This window comes from Nyctereutes procyonoides, unplaced genomic scaffold (assembly GCF_905146905.1).
Source record: "Nyctereutes procyonoides isolate TBG_1078 unplaced genomic scaffold, NYPRO_anot_genome, whole genome shotgun sequence".
NCBI classification, from domain to species: domain Eukaryota; kingdom Metazoa; phylum Chordata; class Mammalia; order Carnivora; family Canidae; genus Nyctereutes; species Nyctereutes procyonoides.
The window spans coordinates 22,984,675-23,011,492 of record NW_026575136.1 but is presented as its reverse complement, the minus strand read 5'-3'; the positions used below and the strand labels follow the sequence as shown (position 1 = coordinate 23,011,492).

The following is a 26,818-nucleotide window of genomic DNA, read 5'->3' as shown; positions in this document are numbered from 1 at the left end:
CTGGGAGGAAGATTTAATCTCAAGGAAAATAAACAGGAAGTGAAAGCATTTAGACAGTAGCTGAAGGAGGAGGTGGCAAAGGTGTGGCCCAGAGAGCACCATGGAAGCCAAGGGAAAACCCTCCTTAGCATTGAGGACAGAAAGCAGAGAATTTAAAAACCAGTTAAGAAAAGAGAGAGTGTTAAATATCTGCTCACAGGTGGAAGAAAAAGGTTCAGGGACAACAGAGGCCGACAAAGACTGGAAACAAGATAAATATATAAGATGACAGAATTTGAAGGGTTCATATGATATCTTAATGCTACTAAAATCCTGTCTATTAATAAATATCTCATGTACCTGAGGTCCTTTGTGTTCTGGGTACCAATCAAGTTTCTCTTCATGTTAAAAAAAATATGTATTTTTTTAATGTTTATAGTATGCAACCCTATAAACCCCCTTCCCTTTCTAAATGCAGATCTAATTGATCAAGAAGTAGGAAAATTCATAGAAACATAGGACATTTACCAAATCAACCAGGAGCTACGAGTGACCCCTTCGGTATCTGGGAGATGCTCTTGATCAAGAGGAGAAAGAACAAAGCACGATGAGTCATAAGAAACAAGTAAGGCATGGGAACTATGTTAGAGAGACTTCTCTGGCCAAAGAAAACAACAAGTTGAAATTGATTAAATACAGAGCCAAAAAGGAGCATGGTAGAAATAACAAGGCCAAGGGACTGCTAAGTCCCTGTCAAGTATTAGGCTGGATCATTATTTGAAAATTAAGGTCAAACATTTTTTTTTCTCCCACCTAAAGAGGTAAACATGAACTAAGCAGAATGCACACATAGTAGTATTTTTACAGCTCTTCTAAGCCTCAACTCCAAGAAAAAAAGAACTATACTAAACACAAATTTTTTAAATTCCAAATGCCAAATTTAAGTAACTTTGTGGGGGGGGGGGGCAAGGGATAAGCTTTTCCAACGGCGTTGATTACTTTTAGCTTGACTGTAGAGCTTGTTTTAATTTAGGAAAGACACCAGGAATAGCGAGAATTGCAGAAGTCCTGCTTCCTTTATTCATTCCAGCCTAAGTTTACTTTCATTATACTCAAAAAATAAACATTTGAGCAAAGTTTGGCATCTGTTAAAAGAAGAGCACAAGAGAAAATGTTGCAGAACTGCTTTCCATTATTAAACAAAGAACCCAGTAATAACAGTTTCAAAACATGGGATAAAAACCAACGTATCAGTGGTATATGGGTTTTGTGGAAGGAGGGCACCTTCAATGTGTGGCTTTCCTCTGCACACAGAGCATGCGTTTTGATCATCCTGTTTTACTCTGTAATATCCCAGGCACCACAACAATTTTACAGACAGAGGCACCGTGGCATAGGAAAGAATACATGAATTACCACAAAACTAGTGGCAAAAAACTCTAGCTCCTTAATCTCCAAACCAAACATTTCCTACTAGGGTGGATCCCCACGCATTAAGCATTTGCCCATCACAGGTTTGGAGGCATGAGATAAAAATATGAATGAAGTCTCTCTAAGTGTTAGAAAAATGGACAGAGCCACCAAGGAGTTGATGATGCTGTAACCTAAATTTAACTGAAATAAAAGCATCCAATTATGCCATCTAGACTTCATTTTTATAAAATATCGTAACTGTATAACTCGAAGACATCACTGTATTAACAGGCTAACATTCAAGTTACAGGCAACCAAACACTTAATTTTAAGATAAACACACAGTACAGTAATACCTCTATTAACAAAGACACTGTGTATCAACGACATATTTCCTTGGCTGACCTCCGTGGAGTCAAAATATAAAAGGCACAGGAATGCATTTCAGAAGGTCACAAAGTAGAAGGCCAAGTTCAAATACATTATCACTCAATGATAGCTAAATGAACATTAGATTCGCCAGATGTTGTAGAAGACGTTATCTGAGATTCTTGGGTGGGCAGTGAGGGGGGCCATAGCTAAGATGTACAGAGACGAGGGAAATGCCCGGACCTGGGTAATGGGGAAGAAGGGATAGAGGAAGGTTACCTGAGGTGGAAGGTTCTTCCACAAAGAGCGATGTTAGGAAAAGACAAACACCCAATCCTTCAACAGGAAGAAGTAAAAGGAAGGGACCATGCACCTTTTCTGTTTGGATCAGAGGAGACATATTAAGGGGTACAGAGATGCATGGTGTTCTTATAGGAGTTAAAATGCAGAGAGCGTGACAAGAGAAGGGTGCTGGAAAGGGTGCAGAAAGAAAAGGCTCTAGTGGTTCATCAAAGCCGAACGTGGCTGCATGCACAGTCTTGGAGGATGACAGGCTCCGTTTACCCTCAGCTCTGTAGGGACCAGAGGGCCAACACCACAAGGGCTCACGCAGACCAACTCTACCACAAATGAACTCGGTTCCCAAAGGATCTGTTAATTGAGGTATCACTGTATGACCCTGAAAACGGTGTGCACAGACCGCGCGAAACGCTGTGCGGTTTACGAGTGAACAGGCTTTACTTGCACGTTTAAGCGAACAATATACTGACCGAAAACCAACTCTCCGCGTGTAGTGCAGACAGTTCTTGGTGACGTGGCTCTGGAAGTGCACCGACCTGCAGATGGCCCCGCACTCGGGGCAGGTGTAGGGAGATTTGTGCTGATGGATTCTCTGGTGAGATGCATAACTGCACTGGTTAGGAAGCAGCATCTGGCAGATAGTGCAAGTCTTCTAGATAAACCAGAGGGGGAAACAGGGTTGGTCCTACGAAGTTGTTTCTAATATGCAAAGAAGCGTGGTTAAACCCCAAAATAATTGCACATCGCTAATTTCAAATACTGCTAGCACAGATTCTAAACCCAAGGAAACATCAAACTTGAAAGTTAAACGTTTAATGTAAAAATCCCTTGCCCTGGAAAATAAAAATAGTATGTACCACTACGTTGTCAGGGTCATCCCAAAACATGAGGTCAAGAGAATGTCGGCTTCAGGCCGACTTCCAATTTTGTTACTCTTACATTTTGTTCAGTGCAGAGGAGGGGCATTAGAGGAGGTCATCTTACAAATTACATTAGCAAGTCAGCTTTAATGTGTAATTACAAGTTTACAGGCATCTATCTCAACAGTAGCCAGTTCCCACAACTCATAAAAAACTTTCTTCAGAATATTAAAATTAATCAGAGACTAATCCAGCTTCTTTCTTTCTTTTCCCAGTCACTTCAGTTACCTGAAATCTAAAATACAGAAATGCAAAAGAATGACCACAGCAATTAGTTGTTTCTCTTCCCCTTGAAATCATCTTTCAATGGATGAGCTAGAGTTTATAGGATTTATAAGATAACCAATGAACTCAAATTCAGATACATAAATTTCAATATTAAACTGAAACCTTACAAACCTTAAAATCTAGTCACATATAAAGACAGAAATGCTCTCTCGAAAAGGCTCTACACTTCACTAATCAGGAAAAACTGAAACACACTAAAACTGAAAACACATTTTTTTTCATCCCCTTAGGTATAAACAGTAATCATGGCATATTTTTAAAACTCAAAAACTGATAACTTAAGGTAAATACAAAGTGAAGACTTACTGTGTCCACTCCCAAAGCAAACCTAACACAGCACGAGATAAACGTATTCCAATTCTAGTTAGCCATTCATGCAACAAGTATATACTACCTTCTAAAATGTCTAATTTGTACTGAAGTCAGTTAAAGAAATTCTCAAAATACAGACTCTGGCTAAGATTTAAAATGACCTTTTATAACAAGAGGCATAACACTTTTAAAACATTTTTTTCTTTTAGCATTTAAATCAAGCCCCCAAAATTAAGGTTTTAAATTTCTGAGCAACTGAACTTTGGAAAACCAGAAACTTGCTTGAAAATTCTGTCCAACTTTCCTTCTGAAAGGACTAAAAATACAAATGTTTTCCCACAAAACGTTTATTGTAATCACAAAATAAGAACATCACAGGCAGCTTTGATGAGGCCAGCATCATTTAAAAAAAAAAAAAAGTTCCTTTTCTAACAACGCATACAGCCAGGGTTAAAACAAGCCACAACAAGGAAAAGTCATCTGCACCTTCATGCATTAGAAGATCCCGTTGATGTCTACACTATCAGAGGTAATCACTGGTTCCTTTGAACTCAGGTCTTCTATTTGCTTTCCCCACATGGTCATTAATCCCAGGCAGTGAATCATAACATCTGCGTTTCCACGCGCAACTGAGATAGGGACCCCATTCTACTATAGGCCAAGTCATGAACTAAGTACTTTAAATACAGGTAAATGCAACATCTCATTCAATTCTCATAACAATCTAGGACATAGGTAAGTGAAATCATTGGGAAGCTGCATACATTGCTGGACCTAGGAGCTCACTACTTAACCTATCAGAAGTGCCTGACCATCATGTTAGGATTCGAGGGGATCTACAGCTGCCTCTATAGCCCCTCTTTTATCTACAGCAATATTGTTATGCTATTTGATAATGGGGAAAAACAGCAACGTAAGTCTAAGAAAACCTAAAAAAAAAAAAAAAAGGAAAAAAAAAACAAAATAGCTTTCACATTATCTCTTGTCAAGGTATATCAACAAATACCCTTTGTAATACGCACAAAATTCTCAATAAATTATTTACTCTGCCCTGTTGGGCATTTGCTTGTTTATGATACCTCTAAAAATATATAAAACAGTCACGGAAATATTGGCAAATGAAAAGGCTTTGTTGCTAGCAGGTTAGATTATCGAAATGATTCAAGATTTTATGAACTACAGAGTGTTCTTTACAACAGAATTCTCGAAATGCAAAGGCCACGGAAAACGTGGGAAGAGTAACAGCAACAACAAATGCCACCATTTCAATACCGACCTTGCTCAGACCTGTTTCCTGGAGAGGGGAAGCATTCCCTTGGTGATGCACCTGTGTGGTGGGGAGGTCCGGCTGGGGGAGCTCTGTGAGGGCTGCTGGCGGCTGTCCCACCCCTCTTCCTTCCTGGCCACTGACTAACTCTGAGTATTTGCACTCACCCATTTCCCCTGGCTGGGGCTTCTCACCCACTCTGGACACAGAAGTTCCAGAAAGTGGGAGCTAGTACACACTACTGCCCCAAGTGAAAATGCATCCATATTTTGCAATTACTGAAATGGGATACTCCATCACTGGGGAATCACACTGGGTAAAGACCTTATCTATAACTTATACACACACACATGTATATATGTTCATACACATACACTGTATTTACTTCCACATTTCTCTCTAGGTACCTGCTTCCACTTCTTGCCTCTATTCCATTTTGAGAAAAAGCATGGTATTTTTGTCGTAGATATTCTCTTCCTTGATACTTGAGTGGTACCAATAGTTTTAAATTCATATGACTCGTGCCTAACTGTACTCCCTGAAGGTGTTTAGCTTCACTGTACCTGTTATAATGCTGTGAATACCCCCTGCTTCCTGAGACAGTGCTACAGCATTTTCACAGCACTAAAGAGAATATCCCATTAGCTTCTCTGAGACACTTTGAATTTGTGGCAATAACACCCATTCTCCAGATTTGGGGGGATATACTAGTATAGGGTCAGACCAGGATTCTTTGTGGTATAAAAGAATCTGACTTTCCTTCCTTTTTTGTAAATCAAAGGAACTACAATATATCTTAAAACTCTAATTCTCTACTATATAAGTTGAGGTTATTTACAAGAGGATAAAGCAGTTTAATGGGGCAGTACTTACTGTTTGAATAGAAAAAAGTATACAGTTGGCCCTTGAACAACATGGTTTGAACTGCACGGGTCCACGTACATGAGGATTTTTTATAGTACTGCAAGGTAATTTATCTTCCTTGTGATTTTAACATTTTCTTTTCTCTAGCTTACATGATAAGGATATGATATATAATACACACAACATACAAAATATGTTAATCAACTGTTTATGTTATTGGAAGGCTTCCACTCAATAGTAGGCTATTAGGTGGGCAGGTGGACAGGGGATGGGCTAAATGGGTGACAGGTGTGGAGGACACTTGTGATGAGCACTGGGTGTTATACATAAATGATGAATCACTAAATTCTAACATTACACTCTATGTCAGCTAACTAAAATTTAAATAAAAACTTAAATTTCCTACTCTGGGGCAGACTCCTTTGCTCAGAGAACTGCGACTTTTTAAAGTAAGATACTACTTTTCGAAAGTCAAGTAACATGAGAAAGAGACAGGAAGATAAAGCTGAAAAGTAATCACATTCCATATGTGACAATTACTCATATTGTGCCTTCTCCGCCCGGTCCTGGCACTGCCACGGGCAGCTGGCGCGCAGACACAGCTGGCAGGAAGGGGAATGGGGCACATCACGGTCGTACTGAGGACTCGGGGATGCTAGGGCTTGGCATCCTCCTTGCATGCAAGAGGAATTATCTGAGTAACCAGGGAAAGAATTCTATGTGTTTCAGTTCTTGTTTTAAGGAGAAAAACTGTCTGGGAAGGGTGAGAAAAGCCAGAGAAGTATGAGTAAATAAACCATGTACTGGGCTTACATACCAAGACACCAAAGCTGACAGCAGCCTGAAACAATGGGTCTGAAGGTCAAAACACCACCGGCTTAATAATCAGCCCCTGAGCTACGTAAACTACTTCTGTCCCATTGACGGCAGTTTTGAGGTCTTCTGACTACAGCAAAATTGCCCCAAAAATAATACCAGTAATAATAAAGTATCCCGGCTTGCTTTCTGGCTCTTGCTTTCATCCCTATTCACGATGAGAACACAAAGCCTTTCATTTCAGATCACACTTAAGTGAGAAATAACACAAAGCAAGATTTACAAACAGAAAGGACTATATACCTACTTTGGTTTCCAAGCTGGTGAGTTGTGGTGGTTTTGTCCTCAAATCATTCTGTTGCACTAAAAATTTTTCTAATAAGAGTTGACAGTTGAAAGAGCAGATTTGCAGAAAGCGGTATGGTCAGCACATATAATCTACTCAGATGATAATCACGGGAGAAAAGGTTGATGATGTCGAAATGCAAACTGGGATTGGAGTGGTCCGACCAGAATTTAATGGGTCACTTAGAAGAAGAGCAGGACCAAGCAAGAGTGGAGAGTCTCCGGCTAGTAATATTTTGGGTGGGCGAGGGCACTGAGGTGGGCTCCAGGGTTTCCAGAGCAGGTGCCTGGGCAGAGTATGCCTCGGAAGAGCAGACTGGGGCTGCTTACGATAATTTAATATACGCTTCGTGCTGTGTTAATGATGCTCAGAAACTAAACTGAATCAGCGATCCTGGAAAATGAGGACCACTGCAGGAAAAGTCACCTCTAACTGTACTTTTGGAGCTGACCTGGCTAGAACCCAAGATTCCATTCTCTTATAATTCTTATGGTCTCTGCCCCTGTAAAATGCTTCTAGATTCTAGGTTATCGGCGTGACGAAGCGGAAAGAATAATGAATTGGCTATAAAAAAAAATCTTGCCTTGAGTCCCCATTCTGCTACTCACTGGGCATGTGTTTCTTCAACTGTAAAACAAAAGAGTTGACCAAAGGACCTGTAACATTTTCTGATTCTATGTCCATTCTACAGGAAGAAAACATTCTACCAATTAAGAGGTTATATAGTAGGCACTTCCAGTCTGTACTTGGCTAAATTTAGTCATGGTTTTACCAGAGGTGAAGCAAAGACATTCCATTCAGATACATTTTAGTATCAATTATTAACAGTACAGTTGTCAGCTCTTAAATACTTCATGGAGAATAAGGAAGCTTCTCCACCCCTCCACCCACTCCTTTTCTCAATGTGCCCCAGAGCAGGGATTATTATAGGTCAGAATAAAGACCTCCAAACAGGGCAGATTTACTGGTGTTACAAAGTCAAGGGCCCGCAGGACTCCATTTTCACTGCACTGCTTGGTTCCACGTGGTTGGGCAGGGAAATGACCCACCCAAGATTCTTTGCCATCCCACCCTCTCCTTCAGCTGCTTGCTCCTCCGGGAGATCAGCAGACATAGGCAGGGCAGTCAGGACATGGGCTAAGCGTGCCTGGAGCCCTGCCCCTATCACATAGCAGAGTGGGACGGAATTCCATGACTTGGATTCTGGCTTGGGGAATGTAGGGCCGGCGGGCCTTGAGCTAAACCCTACATTCCAACCCAGCTCTTGGTAGAGGCCTCTACCAGCAGGTGTGTGGAGCAAGAGGCCAGTGATTTATAAAGTGGCACTCTGATGGTCTGTGGCAATCGCTACTTTTGTACAGACTGGCCACAGAACATTTGAGAGAGGAGGAGTAACTGGCACAGCAGAAATCAGCACAAGCCACCAAAACCCTCCTTCATCCCACGACCTTCTCGAAAGGTCTCAAAAGGGTGAATGCGCATGCCTGGGGAGATGGCAGGAGGAGATCCAGCACATGCGGCCACACTTGGTGTTAACAGAAAAAGAGACCCTTTGCTGAGTTCCAACAAGCATCCCTGGGAAACTCCTGGAAGGACCCATTCCAACAGCAATGGGAGTCAACATCTAAATGGGGAGAAAACTGAGTGATGAAAAGGTAATGGTGATTGTGCTCAACCAAGAAAACGTGGTTCCCAAGAGAAACGCTGGGTTCTACAGACAACAAAGGGAAAAGAAGAGATTCGCCTCCTTATCCCTAATTGCTTTCATGGGTGGGCTAAGAGCCAAGGATGCATGGAAATGTCTCAACTAGAGAGAAGAGAGGAATCCGGGAGAGTCGAGTAGGATGTTTGCTTCCAGGACACCTAGTTCCAAAAAACAACTGAGAATCACAAGCTGGAAGGCTCAGGCTGAGCCTAACGATGTAATTATGGGATCTCTCTTTAAAGCCACACCAGCTCTAAAGGATAAAGGATATTTAAACAGTTTGAAATGTCTATTTCCAGGAAAGGGGGAAAGAAATAGCTTTACCTATTCCTTCCACCATGCACAGGTGAAACTTCCGGGCATTATGTATAAAATAGACATTAAAAGACTCTGAAAAACAGAGAGAAGAAATGAGGCTGGCTAGAGACCTCAGAACCCTAGGAATGACACAGTGATGAGTTCTCTCAGTTTCTTTTTTGCCTCACGTGCCCACATTTGGAGCTGAAGAAGCTGGCAACCCAGAAACACCAAGACCCCCCCAAAAAAAATCCCCCAAAAAAGTCTCCTCTCACGAGTCAAAGGACCAGAGAAAGGTCAGGCTAACAAAATAGAAAACTTTTGGGGATCCCTGGGTGGCTCAGCGGTTTAGCGCCTGTCTTCGGCCCAGGGCATGATCCTGGAGTCCCGGGATTGAGTTCCACATCAGGCTCCCTGCATGGAGCCTGCTTCTCCCTCTCCCTGTGTCTCTGCCTCTCTCTTTCTCTCTGTGTCTCTCATGAATAAATAAATAAAATCTTAAAAAAAAAAATTAGAAAACTTTTTAGACAATGACTGCTCTACTCCAGCCAAATACCACATTAAACACTGTGGCTGCACATCCACCATACCAAGTCCAGGAGCAACCCAGACTTCTACGCTCTTGCAAATGGTAGTAAATTGTCCCAACACCTCTGCCTAGATGGTATCGGAGAAAGTCAGCAGGGAAGAGGGACTTTCATCCCTACACCAAGTGATGGAGCCCTTCTACCAGCCCAGAAGGTATTTTTTAAAAATGCCAAAAGAAATCTCTAGACCCAGAAAGTTTCACTGAAGAATTCTACCAAATACTGAAAGAAGAATGAACCCTAATTGTACAGTCTCTTTCAGAAAATAGAACACTTCTCAGTGCATTATATAAAACTAATACTGACCTGTCCAAAACCAATAAAAGACAGTACCAAAAAATAAAAATAAAAACCCTGATGAATATACATGTAAAACACTAATAAAATATTAATAGATAAACTTTACAATATGTAAAAAGAATCAGGGGCACCGGGGTGTCTCAGTGGTTGAGCATCTGCCTTTGCTCAGGTTGTGATCCCAGGGTCCTGGGATCAAGTCCCGCATCGGGCTCCACGCAGGGAGCCTGCTTCTCCCTCCGCCAGTGTCTCTGCCTCTCAGGAATGAATAAATAAAATCTTAAAAAAAAATTTTTCACTACAGCCTGACCAAGTGGGATTCATTCAAGGGATGCAAGGCTGGTTCAATACCTGAAAACTCAATGTAAGCTATCCTCCCAATACTGAATCCAATAAACAAGTACAACAAAGTCAGGAAGTACGTGATATATATAGAAAAATTAGCTGTATTTCATATCAGCAATGAACATATGAACACAGAAAAACACAATACCATTTACAATTGTTAGGAAGGAAACAAGAAAAGAGCAGGATAAGACATTTAGAAGACTTGTATGATGAAAAGCACAAAATAAAAGAAAATAAAAGATCTAGATAAATGGAGAGAGGAGCTTGGGTTCTGTTGAGTGTCTGACTTGATTTAGGCTCAAGTCACGCTCTCAGAGTTGTGGGATTGAGCAAGGCGTATGCTTGTCCCTCTCCCTCTACTGCTCCCCTTGATCATATGCACACTTCCTCTATCTCTCAAATAAATTTTAAATAAATAAATAAATAAATAAATAAATAAATAAATAAATAAATAGACATTCCATGTTCATGAACTGAAAGACTCAACATAGTAGAGATATTGATTCTCCCCAAACTCATATACAGGTTTAAATTTAATTCCTATCAAAATCCCAGATTTTGTAGATATAGACAAGACTATTCTAAAATTTATATGGAAAAGCAAAAGAACTAGAATAGCTAAAAATAAGTCGAGTGTCAACTATACTTCAATTAGAAAAAATAACTATTTTGAGAAAAAAGAATAAAGTTGGGCATATCACGTACTAGATTTCAAGATACTTTATAGTTACTATAATCAAGACTGTGTAGAACTGGTACAGGGACAGACATGTAAATCAATGGAACAGAACCCAGAACCCAGAAATAGCCACATACAAATATGCCCAATGAGGAGCACCTGGCTGGATTAGTCCATACAGCGTACAACTCTTGATCTTGGGGTTGTTGAGTTTTAGCCCCACATTGGGCATAGAGCTTACTTAAACATATACATATGCCCAACTGATACTCAACAAAGGTGCCAAGGAATTCAACAGAGGAAAGACAAACGGTCTTAGAAGAAGACGACATGCATGGAGAAAACAAACAACAATAAAAGAACTCAGCATACGTCTCATACCTTATACAAAAACTAACCCAAATGGATCATGGGCTTAAATAAAAAACCTAAAACTACAGAACTTTTAGGAAAAATATTTTCAGGATCTAGAGCAAAAAACAGATTTGACACCAAAAGTATGAGCTATAAAAGGGAAAACAGATACACTGGACTTCATCAGAACTGAAAGCATTTGCTCTTCCAAAGACCTATTTTAAAGATGCAGAGGTTTAATAGTACTTCAAAAAAAGTTTTTAAAAACCGGAAAGACAAGCCACAACTGGGAGAAAAGACTTGCAACCACACACCCAACAAAGGACTAGTGAGTGTCTAGAATACAAGAGCTCCTAAAACGCAACAGTTTAAAAACACACATGCGATCTAATTAGAAAAATGGGCAAAAGACACAAGGAGACATTTCACCAGAAAGGATATAAGAGGACACATAAACATATATATGGAAAGAGATGTTCTACATCCTTTGTTACTGGAGAACTGCAAATGAAGACCACAAGCAGCTACCACACACCTACCAAAATGACTAAAATGGAAAATACCAACAAAAGCCGGCGAAGACGCAGAGAAACCGGGTCACCCATACACTGCCCGTGCAATATAAAACGGTTTGGCCACTCTAGCAAAGTGTTTCTTAAAAACATAAACATGCAACTATCATATGACCCAGCAACTGTCCATTTGGGCATTTATCCCAGCAAACTTAAATGTGGGTTCACACAAAAACCTGTACACAAATGTTTAGAGCAGCTTTATTCATAATTACCCCAAGCTGGAAACAGTGCAGATTGTCCTCCAAAGGCTGAAAGGTAAATACCCCGTGGAACCAGCTCACATGGAACACTACTCAGTGATCTAAAAGAACAGACTACTGGTACATGCCACAGCCTGGATGAGTCTCCAGGGAATCCCGCGGAATACAAAAGCCAATTCCCATAGGTTACATATGGTATGGCTCTATTTACAAAGCATTCCTGAAATAACAACAGACCATAAAAATGGAGAACAGACTAGTGGCTGCTGGGGGGTTCAGAAGCGGGTAGGGGTGGCTAAGCAATAGGAGAGATCCCTGCGGTTGTAGAAATATTCCGCAGACTCAGTGCACCGGTGTCGATATCCTAGTTATGATACTGTTCTACAGTTTTGCAAAGTGTAGTACTGGGGGAAATGAAAAAAAAGGGTACCCAGGATCTCTGTATTATGTCTTACATGAATCTAAAATTATGTCAAAATAAAAAGTTTTAATTTTAAAAATTCAGTGATTTGATAAGGAGGACCCAGAACACTGTGGCATTATTAGGAAAAGTTTTTACATGATTATGGTGATTCCAAGTAGAGGCGGGCAGGAAGGAGGAAGGGAGGGACGCTGGGAGGAAAGCAGGCAGGAAGAACAGCCCATTGCCAGGAGGCCTAGTCCTTTCTCTGGGCCTGGTACAGTCTAAAGCTGGCAGGCAATGAGCGATGGGTAGTGGGCCCGTTAGTCCTGCTGGGGCCCCAACATCACACTCTTTAACCTTCAGAACCAACAGTGGCAGCAGGGTCCGCGCAGGCATCCGCTGTGGATGGTTCCCTAACTTAACTAACACTACTTTGCACACCTAGGGACACTGCCAGAGGAGAGCTCAGGAAAGCTCAGGAAAGCTTGAGCGGGAAGCCACAGGGGGTGGTGACAAAGGGGAGGGAGTCCACTCTCTCGGTTCACTGATGTCTTACCAAGAATGGGGAGGTCCACAGAGCAATGGAAAGTAAGGTCTTAACTACCTGACTGTGCTAGACCAGAGGAAAGAAGGGTCTGAGAAAGACTGGTGCTTGAGAGGCCACCGGTCCGGCTTCTACAGTTTGTTGGAAGACGGGAGGGTTTTAAGTGCCACCCGCAGGGAGGGAACAGTTCACATAGGTAGATTTTCTTCCCAACTGGATTTAAGTCCACAAACTGTAAGGTGTGTGACGGCCACGTGAACGGCAAACTGGAGAAGATGAACAATTCTTCCTTTCTCTCGTCTGCTCTCCCGGTCTTCGGCCCCACCTCCACCACCCACCATTACCTGATGCCACACCCGGTGACTGCAATGGGGGAGGACGCCCCCCCTCAGCTTCCACGACACCCCAGGCTGGTAGGGCAAGAGCCACACGGATCCTACCAACGTCCTGGACAGGGGGAGAGACTTGGGGTTGGCGTGATTTAAAGTGCGTGCTGGCGAAGTGGCAGCCCTCCCACTGAGAGCCACGCAGGCTGGGCTGCTGGGCAAGGGGCCAGGCTGCCCGCTGGTCTGCAAGAGAACCCCTCTGGCCCAGTCTGAGAAGAAGGGAAATTACGGGAGGTGGTGGGCAGCGTTCTGGGCAAGGCCTCCAGTAAGACAAGAAGTGGGGAACAGGGAGGGCACAGCAGGGGGCACGTTTGTGTTGCCATCCGGCCGTGCCTGGGAGGCAGGGCGAGGTGTCTAGCTCGATGTCCAGTTGGCCCTAGAGTCAACGTTACTCTGCCATGAACCACTCCTAAGCGTTCCAGGTGAAACGGGCGAGCCACACTGAACACTCGTCCCAGCAAAAGGCGAAAGTCAAGGCAAAGCAGCCACACACACGAGAAATGATGCTACGCTCCTTCCCTGAGGGCAACCTCCACCTTAATCCGACTCTGGTTTGGCTGTTGAGCCTGGACGGTCGACAAAGAACCAAAGCTAGGGAATCCGTGGAGGAAGGAAATATCCTGTGTGCCCATGTCCTTTCTCCTTCCTGGACAAGAAGAGACCCCAAAGAGAACAGACTATGGGCGGGCAGCTCAAAATGCCAGCTAGTGAGCAGCGCACATGACACAGAGGCGGGGAGGGCCCCCCGAAGCCAGGACCTGGTCCACCATCCCACACAGAACACCAGCAGACGGTGAAACCAGGCCACACAACAAACTGAATGGAAGAAATAGCTTTTCTTTTAACTGCATCCTTTGGAGATGAGAAGAAATATTACCTTTCTGATGAAGCCGTGACAAGGTTAAGAGGGCACCTGAAAGAACCCAAGCCCTGTCACCAGGATACACTAGAAGAGCATGCCAATCTCCGCCTTCCTGAACTAGCTGGCCACTCTGCTGAGTGTTCCACTGTCCCAGCCAATGAAACATTTAGCATCCAATGCTGCAAGAATGCTCTCAGAACTATCATTTCCATCGCCACTAAACTGAAAATCCAAAGAAAAAAAAATATCGAGGTATTCTTGATCTTTCGGTCCCCAAACTCAAGATCCCACCAAAAACTGTTCGCGCTTGAGGAACTGATCCTGGCAGAACTACCAGACATCTGGACTGCAGCATCAACTCCCTGGTTAGCAAGGTACAGAGGCAAATAAAGCAAAGATTGGCTCACTGCTGGGTCTTCACAAACAGAAACTCGAACCAGAGTATACTAGCTCAAACTAGCAACCCCCCTTCCAATTTCACGAGTTATCTACTTTAAACAATAAATCATATGGTCTCTCTAGCTTGAATCTGGTTCCTTCGACATGTCCAGTTTCTTCCAAATGATAAGTATCATATATATGTAAAACACACTGATCTATTGGCCAAATGGTGCCTCCTGGAGAACAGCAAATGAGAGAAGATAGAAGGACTGACACGAACTTCACCAGCATTAACCCACTGTGACATATACTTCACCAGCATCAACCTACACTTCACTCAAAAAAACAAACAACAAAACAAAACAAAACAAAAACCCCTGCAAAGAAATGCAAAGGTATTGTATTCAAATGGAGGTGGTTTTCCATTTGTAGCATAAATTCATTGCACTGAGGACTATTACTGAACATACTTCCAGACCAACATCGTGAAGTAGGCACACCACATAACTGAGTACCAAATAAGTCTGTTTAACTATACAAGACAGTAATTCTAAATAACAACAGGAATTTTTTTTTTTTTAAATCCCAAAACTGTTGTAGACAGCTTAGGAATACTGGTGATGTGACCTGATGTGAACACCCAATACAACGGCATTAGCCAGATCTCAGACTGCCCACATATGGACACCAATGACCCAATCACCTACTAACTCGTTTATCTAAGTCTAAGGCTCCATAACTCAACTGGTACATAGAGTTTGTCTAAAAAAGAAAAAGGAAACAAAAATCACCTTCCAAAAAAATTGTTTTTAAAATAAGACTCCTATTTCAACATTGTTCATTCAAGTCTATGAAAACAATCCTTTCTTTCACACATCATGCACACACACCCATTTAGCTGAGCTCCCACCCCTGAAACAGAGGGCTTTGTATAGAGCACTCATGTCTACAGATTCATCACCGAAACACCAAAATGTAAGTGATACTCTACTTGTCCACTCGTATCTGCAGCCTGCTGGAAGTGTGTAGCCAGCGACGTCTCATCCTGGAAAACTTCGTTACACTCCAAACATTTCAGACTATGCCTACAGAGCTTGGATGGGTCTTCATCTAGAGGCATAGCTGGAATGATGGGTGTGCTGGAGGGAGCGGATATGACTGTCCCCGTTATGCCAGACTGAATTTTCGTTACAGTGTGTGTGCTGGCGCCCACGGAGCTTGGAAGAGCAGACGACGACGTGGAAGTATTGCTTGATGGAGAGACAATCATTTGATCAGCTGGGACTGGCTTTAAGATCAAGTGGGAGCACTGCATCACAACCCCCTTTTCCTTATGCCCGCGGGCATGGGAAAGGAGACTGCACTTGTTGTAAAAAACGAGGTTCTTTGTACAGTGGTTACACGTTACTTCGATGCGCACACTGCGTCGGTCGTAGTGTTGGGTCAGGCTCTTTTCGAGGGCAAAGGAGTCCCCGCACTCCAAGCACTTGTACCCGCGGGTCGGTAACGTGATGCCTGCGTTGGCAGGAGGACTGAGGTTGGGGATGTAAACTGGGACTGGGTTGACGCTGCTCAGCACCTTGTTGAAAGCTTCCACCACGGAACTCTGCAAGGAGGACACCACCTGGACTCGAGACACCTTTTTGGGTGGTTGCGAGGCTGCTGCATTGATTATTGCCTGCTTTATTTGCTGCTGAGGTTTGGTTAGCACTTGGCGGAGCTCAGAGGTGGCCTGGGCGCCCTGAGGCAGAAGGTTAAGGTTGGCGAGGTGCACAGTCTTTGGCACGAGTTTGGCGTTGGCCAGGCTGGATGCCGGCACCACAACGGTTTGCTGCTGGATGGCGTTGGCGGCTTTGATGATGGCGCTGCTGGCGCTCTGAACCGAGGCAGCAGATATGACCGTGGCTTTGACCGTCGTGTTGTTGGCGAGCTTCAAATTGATGACCTGCGATCCCGCCGTCTTGACGGCAGACACCGGGAGGAAGGCAGTTGCCACGGGCTTAATGGTGACCTGTTTGGGGGTCAGCTCCGCAGGGGCGACTGCGTTGGTGACCACCGCCGACTGCAGAGGTGCTCTGGGCGGGGAGGAGAGGACGGCAGCCGAAGCCTGCGAGGACAGGAGGGACGTCACAGACGCCATCACGGAGCCTGCCTGCTCAGAGGGCTTTTTTCCAGAGTCGAGATCAACCTCTGGCAACACCCTCGTCACTGTTCGCTTTATTTCCCCAGAAGATGTTTTAATGGTCTTGATGCGGACTTTGGGGATTGCTGGTGTCGACCCTGCGGGAGAGGACGGCGATCCCTTGCTGCTGTTCTCACTGGAGATGCTCCGGGGGCTATCCGGCTGCTTCAGGGTCACCTTCTTCGTCCCGTCGATGAGGCTCTGGGATTCAGGAGACTTTTCCATGGCCCTGGGACTGTCGTTCGCTTCCTTAGGTAACGGAGAGGATCCCCGGGAGTCGGCCACCGGTTCTTTGCAGGAGTCGGAGGCAGCCTTCTTAGCACTCAGGGCTGCGATCGCGGCTATACACGAGGACAACTTGGACGACGGCTTGGACCTCGACAGCGCGAGGCCGCCGAGGCCGGGCTCACTCTTCTCTGAGCTCGGCTTCCCGTCGTGCGCCCGGTTTTCAAGCACCTTTTCAGAGTTTTCCTTTAGCTTATCCTCTGCTTTTCTGGCTTTAAAGGGTTCGTAAACACTCAGATTTATGGAATTTGTTTCCGTTTCCCTCTTAACAGTTCTGTTTTTCTCTAGGTTGCCCGCAGGAGAGATTCCAGTTTTGCTCACGCCGTCCCCTCCGAGCGCCTTGGGCTTGTCGTAGTCCTGCTGGGCGGACGACCCCGTCAACACGTTCGACCGGAAGCCGGAACGCACGTCCTCCTTGTCCGGGGGGTCGTCCACTTCTATCTTCTCGTCGTCGTCAAACTCCTCAGCGCTGGAGATGGGGCTAAACTGGCTGAACGTGGAGTCTTTCAAAGTCACCTCTGAGGTAGGCGCCTCTCCTTTCGAGGACTTGGCTCCGTCTTTGCCGTAACTGTCCAGAGAGGACGCGGTGAGAAAGCCGTTGTGTAGGCCGTTGCCGGTGGGATTGTGGCCGTCCTTCTCCGCGCCCTCGGAGGAATCGATGTTCCGAACGTTCTTCACGATGACACTGACGCCCACGTCGGAAGAGGAGGGCGTGTGGGAGTCCTCATCTCCGTGCGCGTTCTGCTTGATGTGGCTTTCCTGCTCATCGTGCGCAGACTCAATAGCCGCTTTCGGATCGACCATATCTGGGATGTCAAATGCTGCCAGGAGGTCATCGAAGTCCGGGGTCTTCATATCCCCCATGGTCATGGATTTGGTCAGATGTTCTGTCAAACGAACACAAACACTTCCATCAGCAATGAGCACTCTGTCAGGATGCGATACACACCCCTCTGGGACTTACACGGACACGGTGATGACGAGCAAGAAAGAGCAGGTTGGTAAGTGTACGCGTCTTACAACCAGGAAACTCTGAGCGAACACACACACCAGGCCACACGTATAGCAGCTTCGAGCTAAATTTCCCCCAAGTGCTGTACAGCACCAGCAGAACACCTCTCTTTTTTTTTTTTAAGATTTTATTTATTTATTCATGAGAGACACAGAGAGAGAAAGAGAGAAATAGACACAGGCAGGGGGAGAAGCAGGCTCCATGCAGGGAGCCCAACGTGGGACTCGATCCCGGGACTCCAGGACCACGCCCTGGGCCGAAAGCGGCGCTAAACTGCTGAGCCACCCAGGGATCCCCAGCAGGACACCTCTCTAACAAGAATGAAGTGGACTGGAACCAGCACGGCATGAAAAACAGGCTTTGGTGTAACGGCCAGAACATTTGTCATATATCAACTGGATTCATCGCACAGTTTTCACAAAACGCAACTCCCAAACCTCTTTTAACCTCTACAGCATTCAATTCTACTGGCAAAATTAGCGTTATTATGGTCGCCATCACATTTGGCCTATCAAATTAAAAGGAATATGTGACAATCCAAAAACCAATTAGAGAGATTTCAGTTCACCCACATCACAAATGAGCATCCCAACATCACAAATGAGCATCCCAACCCATCACGGGGTATCTACTGCTAGTAAAGTTGCACCTGCGTTTTTTGTTTTGTTTTGTTTTGTTTTTTTAGATTTTTATTTATTTATTCATGAGAGACACAGAGGGAAGGAGAGAAGCAGAGATACAGGCAGAGGGAGAAGCAGGCTCCATGCAAGGAGTCTGATATGGGATTCAATTCTGGGACTCCAGGACCAAACCCTGGGCCAAGGGCAGGCGCTAAACTGCTGAGTCACCCAGGGATCCCATCCACCTGAGATTTAAAAAAGAAAAAAAGAGAAAACAAATTCCTAAGAAGCTTACACTATCAGTTTTTATTTAACCCTAATTTTCTCTATTATGTCAGGGAAAAAAATACTCTCCTGGTAGAAACGTACAGCATCGCTTCCTTCTCCCTCCCTGGTTCAGTGCTTTAAGTGGTTAAGGTGACACGCGGCCATTTCCTAATTGCCACTCATCCAACACACTTGTTGTCCAAGTGGCTGAGAACGGCCCTGCCATTGACACAGCTCTCAGCATGTAGCAACATGGGCTCGAGGGCACAGCAGAGCCTGGGAGAAGGCAGGGCTTCCCTGCACCGGGGCTGGATCGGGGTGGGGAACGTTTTGTGAGGGGCCCCCATTAATGTCGGCAAAACCCGAGGAGGACAGAGTTTTGGGAAAATAGATGGTCACAGCTATTACTAAAGATGAAGGATTATAAACACATGAAATGCTTGGGGTCTCTAGAGGGCACCCTTCGCCCCACCTGCAGAGGACACGGGATTGTGGCCATCCGGTGAAACTCCACCACAGGGGAGATCTTTCACCTGCACGAACCCCAAAGCACGCCACCTGTTCCTATTATCTTCTGGAATGCAGCACCACACGTGTGTATACCTGTCTCCTCGTACCTACTAGCCCGTCAGCTGACTGAAGATGGCAATGTCTCAATCACCTCTGTGCCATAAACGCCACATGGCTAACACATCATGAGTCAGGGGCCAGCATCCTGGCCTTCTCAGAAGGACGGGCCTAGGCCTTGCTCTGTCGCTCACTAGCTCTGGGACCCTCAGAAGGTGAGGGAGGATCTCTCTGGGCCTATTCCTTCTTTCTGCAGTGGAGGGAGGCAAGCAGTCAGGAAGACAAGGAAAATAGCAAGCAAAAATCAGTGTTGGAAGGCAAGAGGGTTACGGCTGACTTTAGGCAACTTTCAGGGCAAGAACCAGCCTCACTGATTTGTCGATATGGATTCCTAAGACTCTTTCATCTCCAGGACTTACTACTGTTCCTTCTTTATATCTGCTTTAAATCACCGGAAAATTATTTCCCACATTTTACAAAAGTATAAAATGATTTTTCATTTCGTACAATCTGTAAACTATACGGGGTCAAGGTAAGGGTTTCTACTGAGGCGACAACATGCATACTGGTGGAAACGCATGTAACTCCAATCCACCAGTGGGTGCTCACACACCCTCCTCAGCTTGGTCACCAATTGCAGGACACAGTCAAACACTTCTAATTATTTGGATGGGAAAAACTAGCATTAAAGATGAAATGAGGGCAGCCCGGGTGGCTCAGCGCTTTAGTGCCGCCTTCGGCCCAGGGCGTGATCCTGGAGACCTGGGATGGAGTCCCATATCAGGCTCCCTGCATAGAGCCTGCTTCTCCCTCTGCCTGTGTCTCTGCCTGCCTCTCTCTCTCTCTCTCTCTCTCATGAATAAATAAATAAAATCTTAAAAAAAAAAAAGATGAAATAGGCATGCTTGGTTCAATAGGACCTTCCGTTCACCTATGGCTCGGTTAGTATAGAACTACAGAAGTCACATATGCTTTTCCCTAGATGGTTTGCCTAGCATCAAGAGACTATACCTGGGGCGACCATTCCCTCAGCCAGGTGCCTGAGGGATCCCACAGGGAATAACGTACCCCCAGCATCAAACCACAGCCCAGAAAAGACATGTGGAGCAAAGAAAACATCAACACTTTGAAGTGGATATTGTTGTGAAAATATCCCTGATGAGTTATACTCAGTGCCAAGTCCCTGATCAGGATTTTCTTTTTAGAATGAAATCTAACATCTAAACTTCAAAATATGAGGAATGAAAAATCCATCTGTCAGATGGTACCCACGCAAGAGTCCACCCCCTTAGGAACAATCCCTGAAAGTCACTACTTTTATTAAGCAGCATATGGCAGTTATAAGTGAAACCTCACAATAAAGTCACCATTAACAGGGGCACCTGGGGGACTCAGTCGGTTAAGCATCTGCCTTCAGCTCAGGTCATGATCTCGAGGTCCTGGGATCGAGTCCCGCATCAGGCTCCCTGCTCAGTGGGGAGTCTGCTTTTCTCTCCCTCTGCTCCTGCCCCTGCTTGTGCACGCATGCTCGCTCTCTCTCAAATAAATAAATAAAATTCTAAAAAATAAATAGGCAAAAACTAAGAAAATAAAATCACCATTTGCAAAGCATCCAGCCCCTGTGGTCAATCTCTACCAACTGTGTTGATCCAAGTTTGTAGATCGTGGTTTTTAGAGAGCTCAAGACACAGAATCATAAACTACTGCCCGACTCCCACCAGAGTTGAAAAAGTCTGAAAAGAATTGAAACGCTGAAAGTTATTTTGTTTAAGCCCCCACCTATCCAAAGCTTGGACCCAGGCTCTAAATGTTCCCGGGGGGGGAAGATGGGCTCTGCCTAAGTCTCTCCATCCTTTCTTTGCAGTGACACTGGATATATGTCATGTGCCCTTTCCTTGCCATGTGAGTGAGCAAAAGACATCATCCAGTTTCACATCACTCATTCCAGAGGGCACTGGGTTCAGGAACAAAAAGAACATAAAAGGCCATTCAAAGACTCATGGGTGGTAGGCCCAGGACACACAACCACAAGAAATGATAAAAGATCTCACATAAAACAAAGCCTGTTGAGCAACTGACAGCCCGGATCCGCAGTGCAACTGGCACGTACTCTTATGAATACGTGGAAGATTAATAAATGAATCTTATCAGCTTCCTCTCCTGGTGACACGACAGGGACCCGCCTGACCTATCAACCCACAGGGACTCACGCACTGTAGCAGTAGCATCAAATCACTGGCAGCGGCAGGACAGTCCCCACCACGCCACCCACATCTTTTCCAATCTGCCCAACTAGAGCAGAGTAAAAGCTTGGAAAACCCCAACCCTGCAAATGCCCCCAAGGGCTGAGAAAATATTCCCGATGCTGGAGTAAGTAATGTGGCCATACACACCCCTCTCCTGTTCCTCTGGGTCAACCTAAGGTTGACACTTTCTCTTATGGGAAGAGGGCAGACTTGCTGGTGAAATGATGGGACATTTCGGGGCGCGTGAGTGGCTCAGTCACTTAAGTGTCTGCCTTCGGCTCAGGTCATGATCCAAGAGTCCTGGGATTGAGCCCAGGCAGATTGAGCCCAGGCAGATTGAGCCCGGGCATCGGGTTCCCTGCTGCTTCTCCCACTCCCTTTGCCCCTCCCCCATTGCGCACACACTCACTCTCTCTCAAATAAATAAAATATATTTTTTTATTTTTTAAATGTGACATTTGAAGAGGGTTAAGGTCAGCAGTGATTTTGAAAACTATGAGTCAGCCCTCCCCGTTCACCTGAAGGAATTCAAATGGAAAGTGGAAGATGCAAGACAGGCATGAAAGCCTGAGTGCAAAGCCCATGCAGAGGACACCGCATGGCCAGGCCTGAGACCTAGCATCGCTGGGCGCGTGGACCCACCTCTGCAGGGCTGTGGAACCAATGTAATGAATACTGCTCTCTGTAACTCCACACTTCTTTTTCTGGTTTCCAGAAATGTTTTTCATACCCACAATCACACTGTCCTATTACACGTTCCCTTACCGCATTCTGGAAGGCAAGGGCAAATTCTCCTCTTGGGGGGGGGGGGGGGAGGAGTGTGTTTAACACAAGAGTTATATCAAGTTATATCAAGTATAACTTGATATAACCCCCAGTTATATCAAGTATAAAGAGAAATGTTTACGTTTGAAAGTTTTCTGTCCATTTTTTCACCCCAATCTCAAAGTGCTGTTTTGAAAACATTACAAACATAAATTTCAGTCTTCTTCTTTAAAAGATAATAGAAAAAAATAAAAAAAATAAGATAATAGAGAGCTCACTTTAGCTGCTCTTTCCCTGGACGGCTTGATCTTCAGGCACAATTAGCTTTAGTTGTAACAGTGTCTTCCATTTCATTTGTACTCCATAAAATATACCTTCCTTCAAAGGCACTAACAGTCTTTTAATTTAAAACTAAACCCCGGGATCCCTGGGTGGCGCAGCGGTTTGGCGCCTGCCTTTGGCTCAGGGCGCGATCCTGGAGACCCGGGATCGAATCCCATGTCGGGCTCCCGGTGCATGGAGCCTGCTTTTCCCTCTGCCTGTGTCTCTGCCTCTCACTCTCTCTCTCTCTGTGACTATCATAAATAAATAAATTAATAAAAAAAAAATAAAATAAAATAAAACTAAACCCCACATAAATAAACTATGATTCACTAACAGCATTTGTGCTTAATGCAGAAGGTCCTTTCACCCAGAGACATTGGAAATATGGGGGGTGGGGGGTGCTAGGCCCGTTTACAGAACAGCAATGAAAAGAACGCGAGTCTGTCACGTGATCACTTTGTTCTCTCCTATGACACAGACAAAACATTTCCTTTCTTACCAAAGCCTCTTAAAATTACAGAAAGCTATTTCGTCTTTGTTGGCAAAAGTCAAAAGTTATCGAGTCCAAAGAAAAATTTAAGAAAAAACTATTCACCTCCCTTAATCATACCTCTTATACTTTGCAATAAAACAAACGGTTTTTTTTTTTAATTTATTTATTTTTATGATAGTCACAGAGAGAGAGAGAGGCAGAGAAACAGGCAGAAGGAGAAGAAGGCTCCATGCACCGGGAGCCCAATATGGGATTCGATCCCAGGTCTCCAGGATCGCGCCCTGGGCCAAAGTCAGGCGCCAAACTGCTGCGCCACTCAGGGATCCCAAACAAACTGCTTTTCGTGGATTGTTTCCCAATTTTAAACTAGAGGCCGGCAGTATAAAGGGCTCAGGTGTCACTCACCCGGCAAATGCTAACTTCAGATCTTCCCCCAGACGTGCCTACCCTGCTTAACCAGCCTAACTCCAGGCCTGACCCCGCCAAGGTTCTGCCTCCGAAATGAACATGCGAAGGTCAATGTGAGTAGTGAACACACATCAGATTCGCCATTTAAATGGAGAAACTAACATTTTCTTACATGAAAAATCAATACACTCTAAATCCTAATAATCCTAAAGAAAAACGTAGTATATATATATTGACCACTTTGACAGTCTTACACAAACTTTTCAGTAAACAACCATAAATGATACAAGGTCTGTTCTTCTCTGGGGGGCACTGTATTTGTCACTATTTTCTAGAACTGTCTAGACACTGAAGTCCTTTTTGAAGAAATAATTCAACACAGTCGTGAATCTAACTCATATTTCTAACTTTCTTATCTTTCCTTCCAATATAAAATGTCCCTCTTTTTTTTTTTTTTTTTTTTTTTAAGTAAGCTCTAAGCCCAGCATGGAGCCCAATGCAGGCTTGAACTCATGACCCTGAGATCACGACCTGAGCTGAAATCAAGAGATGAGGCTTGGGGTATATGCATGGCTCAGTCATTTAAGTGTCCAACTCTTGATTTCGGCTCAGGTCATGATCTCAGGGTGATGAGATCAAGCCCTGCGTTGGGCTCTGCACTGGGCATGAAGTCTGCTAAAGATTGTTTCCCCCCTCCCTCTCTCTCTGTGAGGAGGAGGAGAAGGAAGTGAAAGAGGAGGAGGAAGAGGAAGAAGAAGCAGAAGGAGGAGGAGGAGGAGAAGAAAAAGGAGAAGGAGAAGAAGAAAAAAAAAAGAAAGGGTTGGAGGCTAAATGAACCAAGCCACCCAGGTACCCCCAGATATAAAAAAATCATTGTAACATGCTAATATTAAGCAGTGTTTCATATTTAATTTGTTCCTCAGAAAAAATTAATCTAGCACCCCCAGTTTTTACAAGTCTTCAAAGACATAAAAGGGCCTTGGTTTCTGCTGGCTGTCTACATTTCCCCCATTATACTAGTATGCAAACCTTCAGCTCTTCCTCTATCACCAATCTCTCTCCCACCTTTAGCATTCTCGGGGCTCTCCATCATTATCATTACATCTCTCAACCACAAAAAGAAAAGAAAAGAAAAGAAGAGACAGGGGAAAAAAGGAAGGGAGGGGGAGAAAGAAAAAAAAGAAAGAAATCACATCTCTTTTGCCTCTGGCTTCTAACCCATTTCAATCTGGATTGCTTATAAAACAAAAAATACTTTCTTAGCGCAATTTCATTCCAAATACCAAACCAGTTCAGTTACACAGGTCCGCCTCATGCATCTTCACTTTCCCTAAACCAGCTGGGAACAGATGTCCATTTATTAGAGTTTCGAAAAAAGAACAAAAATAATCTGATGGCTCTGTCCCTGGAGCAGCTGTGAAGAGCCTCTGTCTCAGTGCTTCTCTAGGAAGGGGCACCAGGTCAACAAGGCTGGACCCCCAAATTGGCAAACACTTAGGTTTCAAATTAACAGTAACAAACACACGCACACACATACACATACATGCACACATCTGCAAGTGTGCGCAGCTCTGAGGAATGCTAAGCAATGATAAGTGGATCTATGGCAAGAATCTCCTAAGAATTTGTCATTTGAAGGCTCCATGCAAGTGACAAAATGCTAAAGAAAAGTGCTCACTTTTTATCTTTTTACTCCACATTAAACGGACTCTGAATGAATCTAGCATTATCTGGATATTGAAGCCCTTATTTTTAAAGAGGAATTCAACAGAGTAATGAAGGTGCACAGGTTCCTTTTCTGCCACATCGCATCACCACCCCTTACTTTTCTGCACTGGCTGGGGTCCTGATCATGTTGCCCAATGAGGGCAGAAGAATTTAATGTTCTACACAGCCTACACCAAGGTAGCATGGGGTGTGTGAGAAGACCCTTCAGGGGCGCAAGGAGGGCTCAGTCAGTTAAGCGGCCAAATCTTGATTTCAGCTCAGGTCATGATCTCAGAGTGGTGGGATCGAGCCCCACGTGGGCTCCATACTCAGCAGAGTCTGCCGGAGATCCTCTCTCTTTCTCTATGATAAATAAATCTTTAATTTCACATACAAGGTGACAAGAACAGGATATACATTGTGCTAATTCTGTATGAATTAATAAGAAAAAACAGCTGCTATTTATCCAGAATATTTACTTGTTTCACTAAATCCTCCTATCCATCTCAGTAGGATCCTTTTATCAATTCTCAATATGCAGATACTTTGGCCAAGTTAGTGTTTCTTTCTTCAGTCAATACTCAGTGTTCCTGATTTGAGATACAATTGATGGGAAAGTTCAAACCCCTTCTGGAAACATAAACACAGCACCACCTAACAGGGCACAACCTTGAGAGATACAAGAATAAAATCCACCCGCCCTTCCCTGTGGCTCTCTGCACTGCCCTCAAAGGCAATACACACAGGTGCCTCCCTGCCCTCCTGGGCCCATCCACTCTCCCCAGCCCTGCAGAGAAGCCAGGGAAATGTCCTGACACATGAGCAAAAAGGGTCCCCACAAACCTCAGCCCTTCCAGAAGCTCAACTTGCAATCTTTGGCATACATCCTGTGTCATCCCCCCTAAGGAAGGTCACCCTTAGATCCAAGATCTCAAAGCTCAGCCATAAAGAGCTCCTTGGCTTTTCCCGCTAAGGCTCTCTAGCAGCCCACAGAACTTCTAGAGAAGACTGCAGATCCCTGCTCTTGATCCCCCACCCCCGGAGCCCCAGTCTCACTTGGCTCCACAATGCTCTCTTCCACATGGTTGACTCCCACGCTGCCAGTGGTCAGAGGCTGTTCCTAACCTTCCCTCTCAGCTGCTCTGTGCTTTCCTCTCCCTGCAGTCAGCTTCAGAGACAGTGAGCATCAGGTGAGACCTCTCCCTGAGCCCTTCCTGCCTTCTGACCTTTCTCACTCCTGCACGACTGGCGGTTGCAAGCCGATCCTCCAAATCCACTGTGAGCTTGCTGCCTTGTCCTGCACTCTCGGGCCTGCCTGTCATCTCTATCTACTGGCACAAAGAGACCTCCCCCTAATCTTAGCCTTTGGACCACCCTCAGTGCCCTGTATCACGAGCACGCTGCCTTTACTCAAGGGCTTGATGGCCGGGACAAATTATGCATCTCTAGC

General features: G+C 44.7%; 1 protein-coding gene across 11 annotated transcripts in view; it reads right to left on the bottom strand.

The window, feature by feature from the left end:
• LOC129495442 (zinc finger protein 532) overlaps positions 1-26,818 on the bottom strand; it is a 107,535-nt gene that overhangs the window by 39,816 nt on the left and 40,901 nt on the right. For 10 of the 11 annotated variants that reach the window (XM_055302933.1, XM_055302932.1, XM_055302929.1 and 7 more), the window contains 2 exons: positions 15,484-17,846; positions 2,532-2,713 (listed from right to left, as the gene is read on the bottom strand). In XM_055302933.1, the coding sequence (XP_055158908.1) occupies positions 2,532-2,713; positions 15,484-17,829 (2,528 nt within the window). In that variant the 5' untranslated portion in view covers positions 17,830-17,846. The remainder of the gene's footprint in view (positions 1-2,531; positions 2,714-15,483; positions 17,847-26,818) is intronic. The other variant, XM_055302937.1, reaches the window with a different exon arrangement.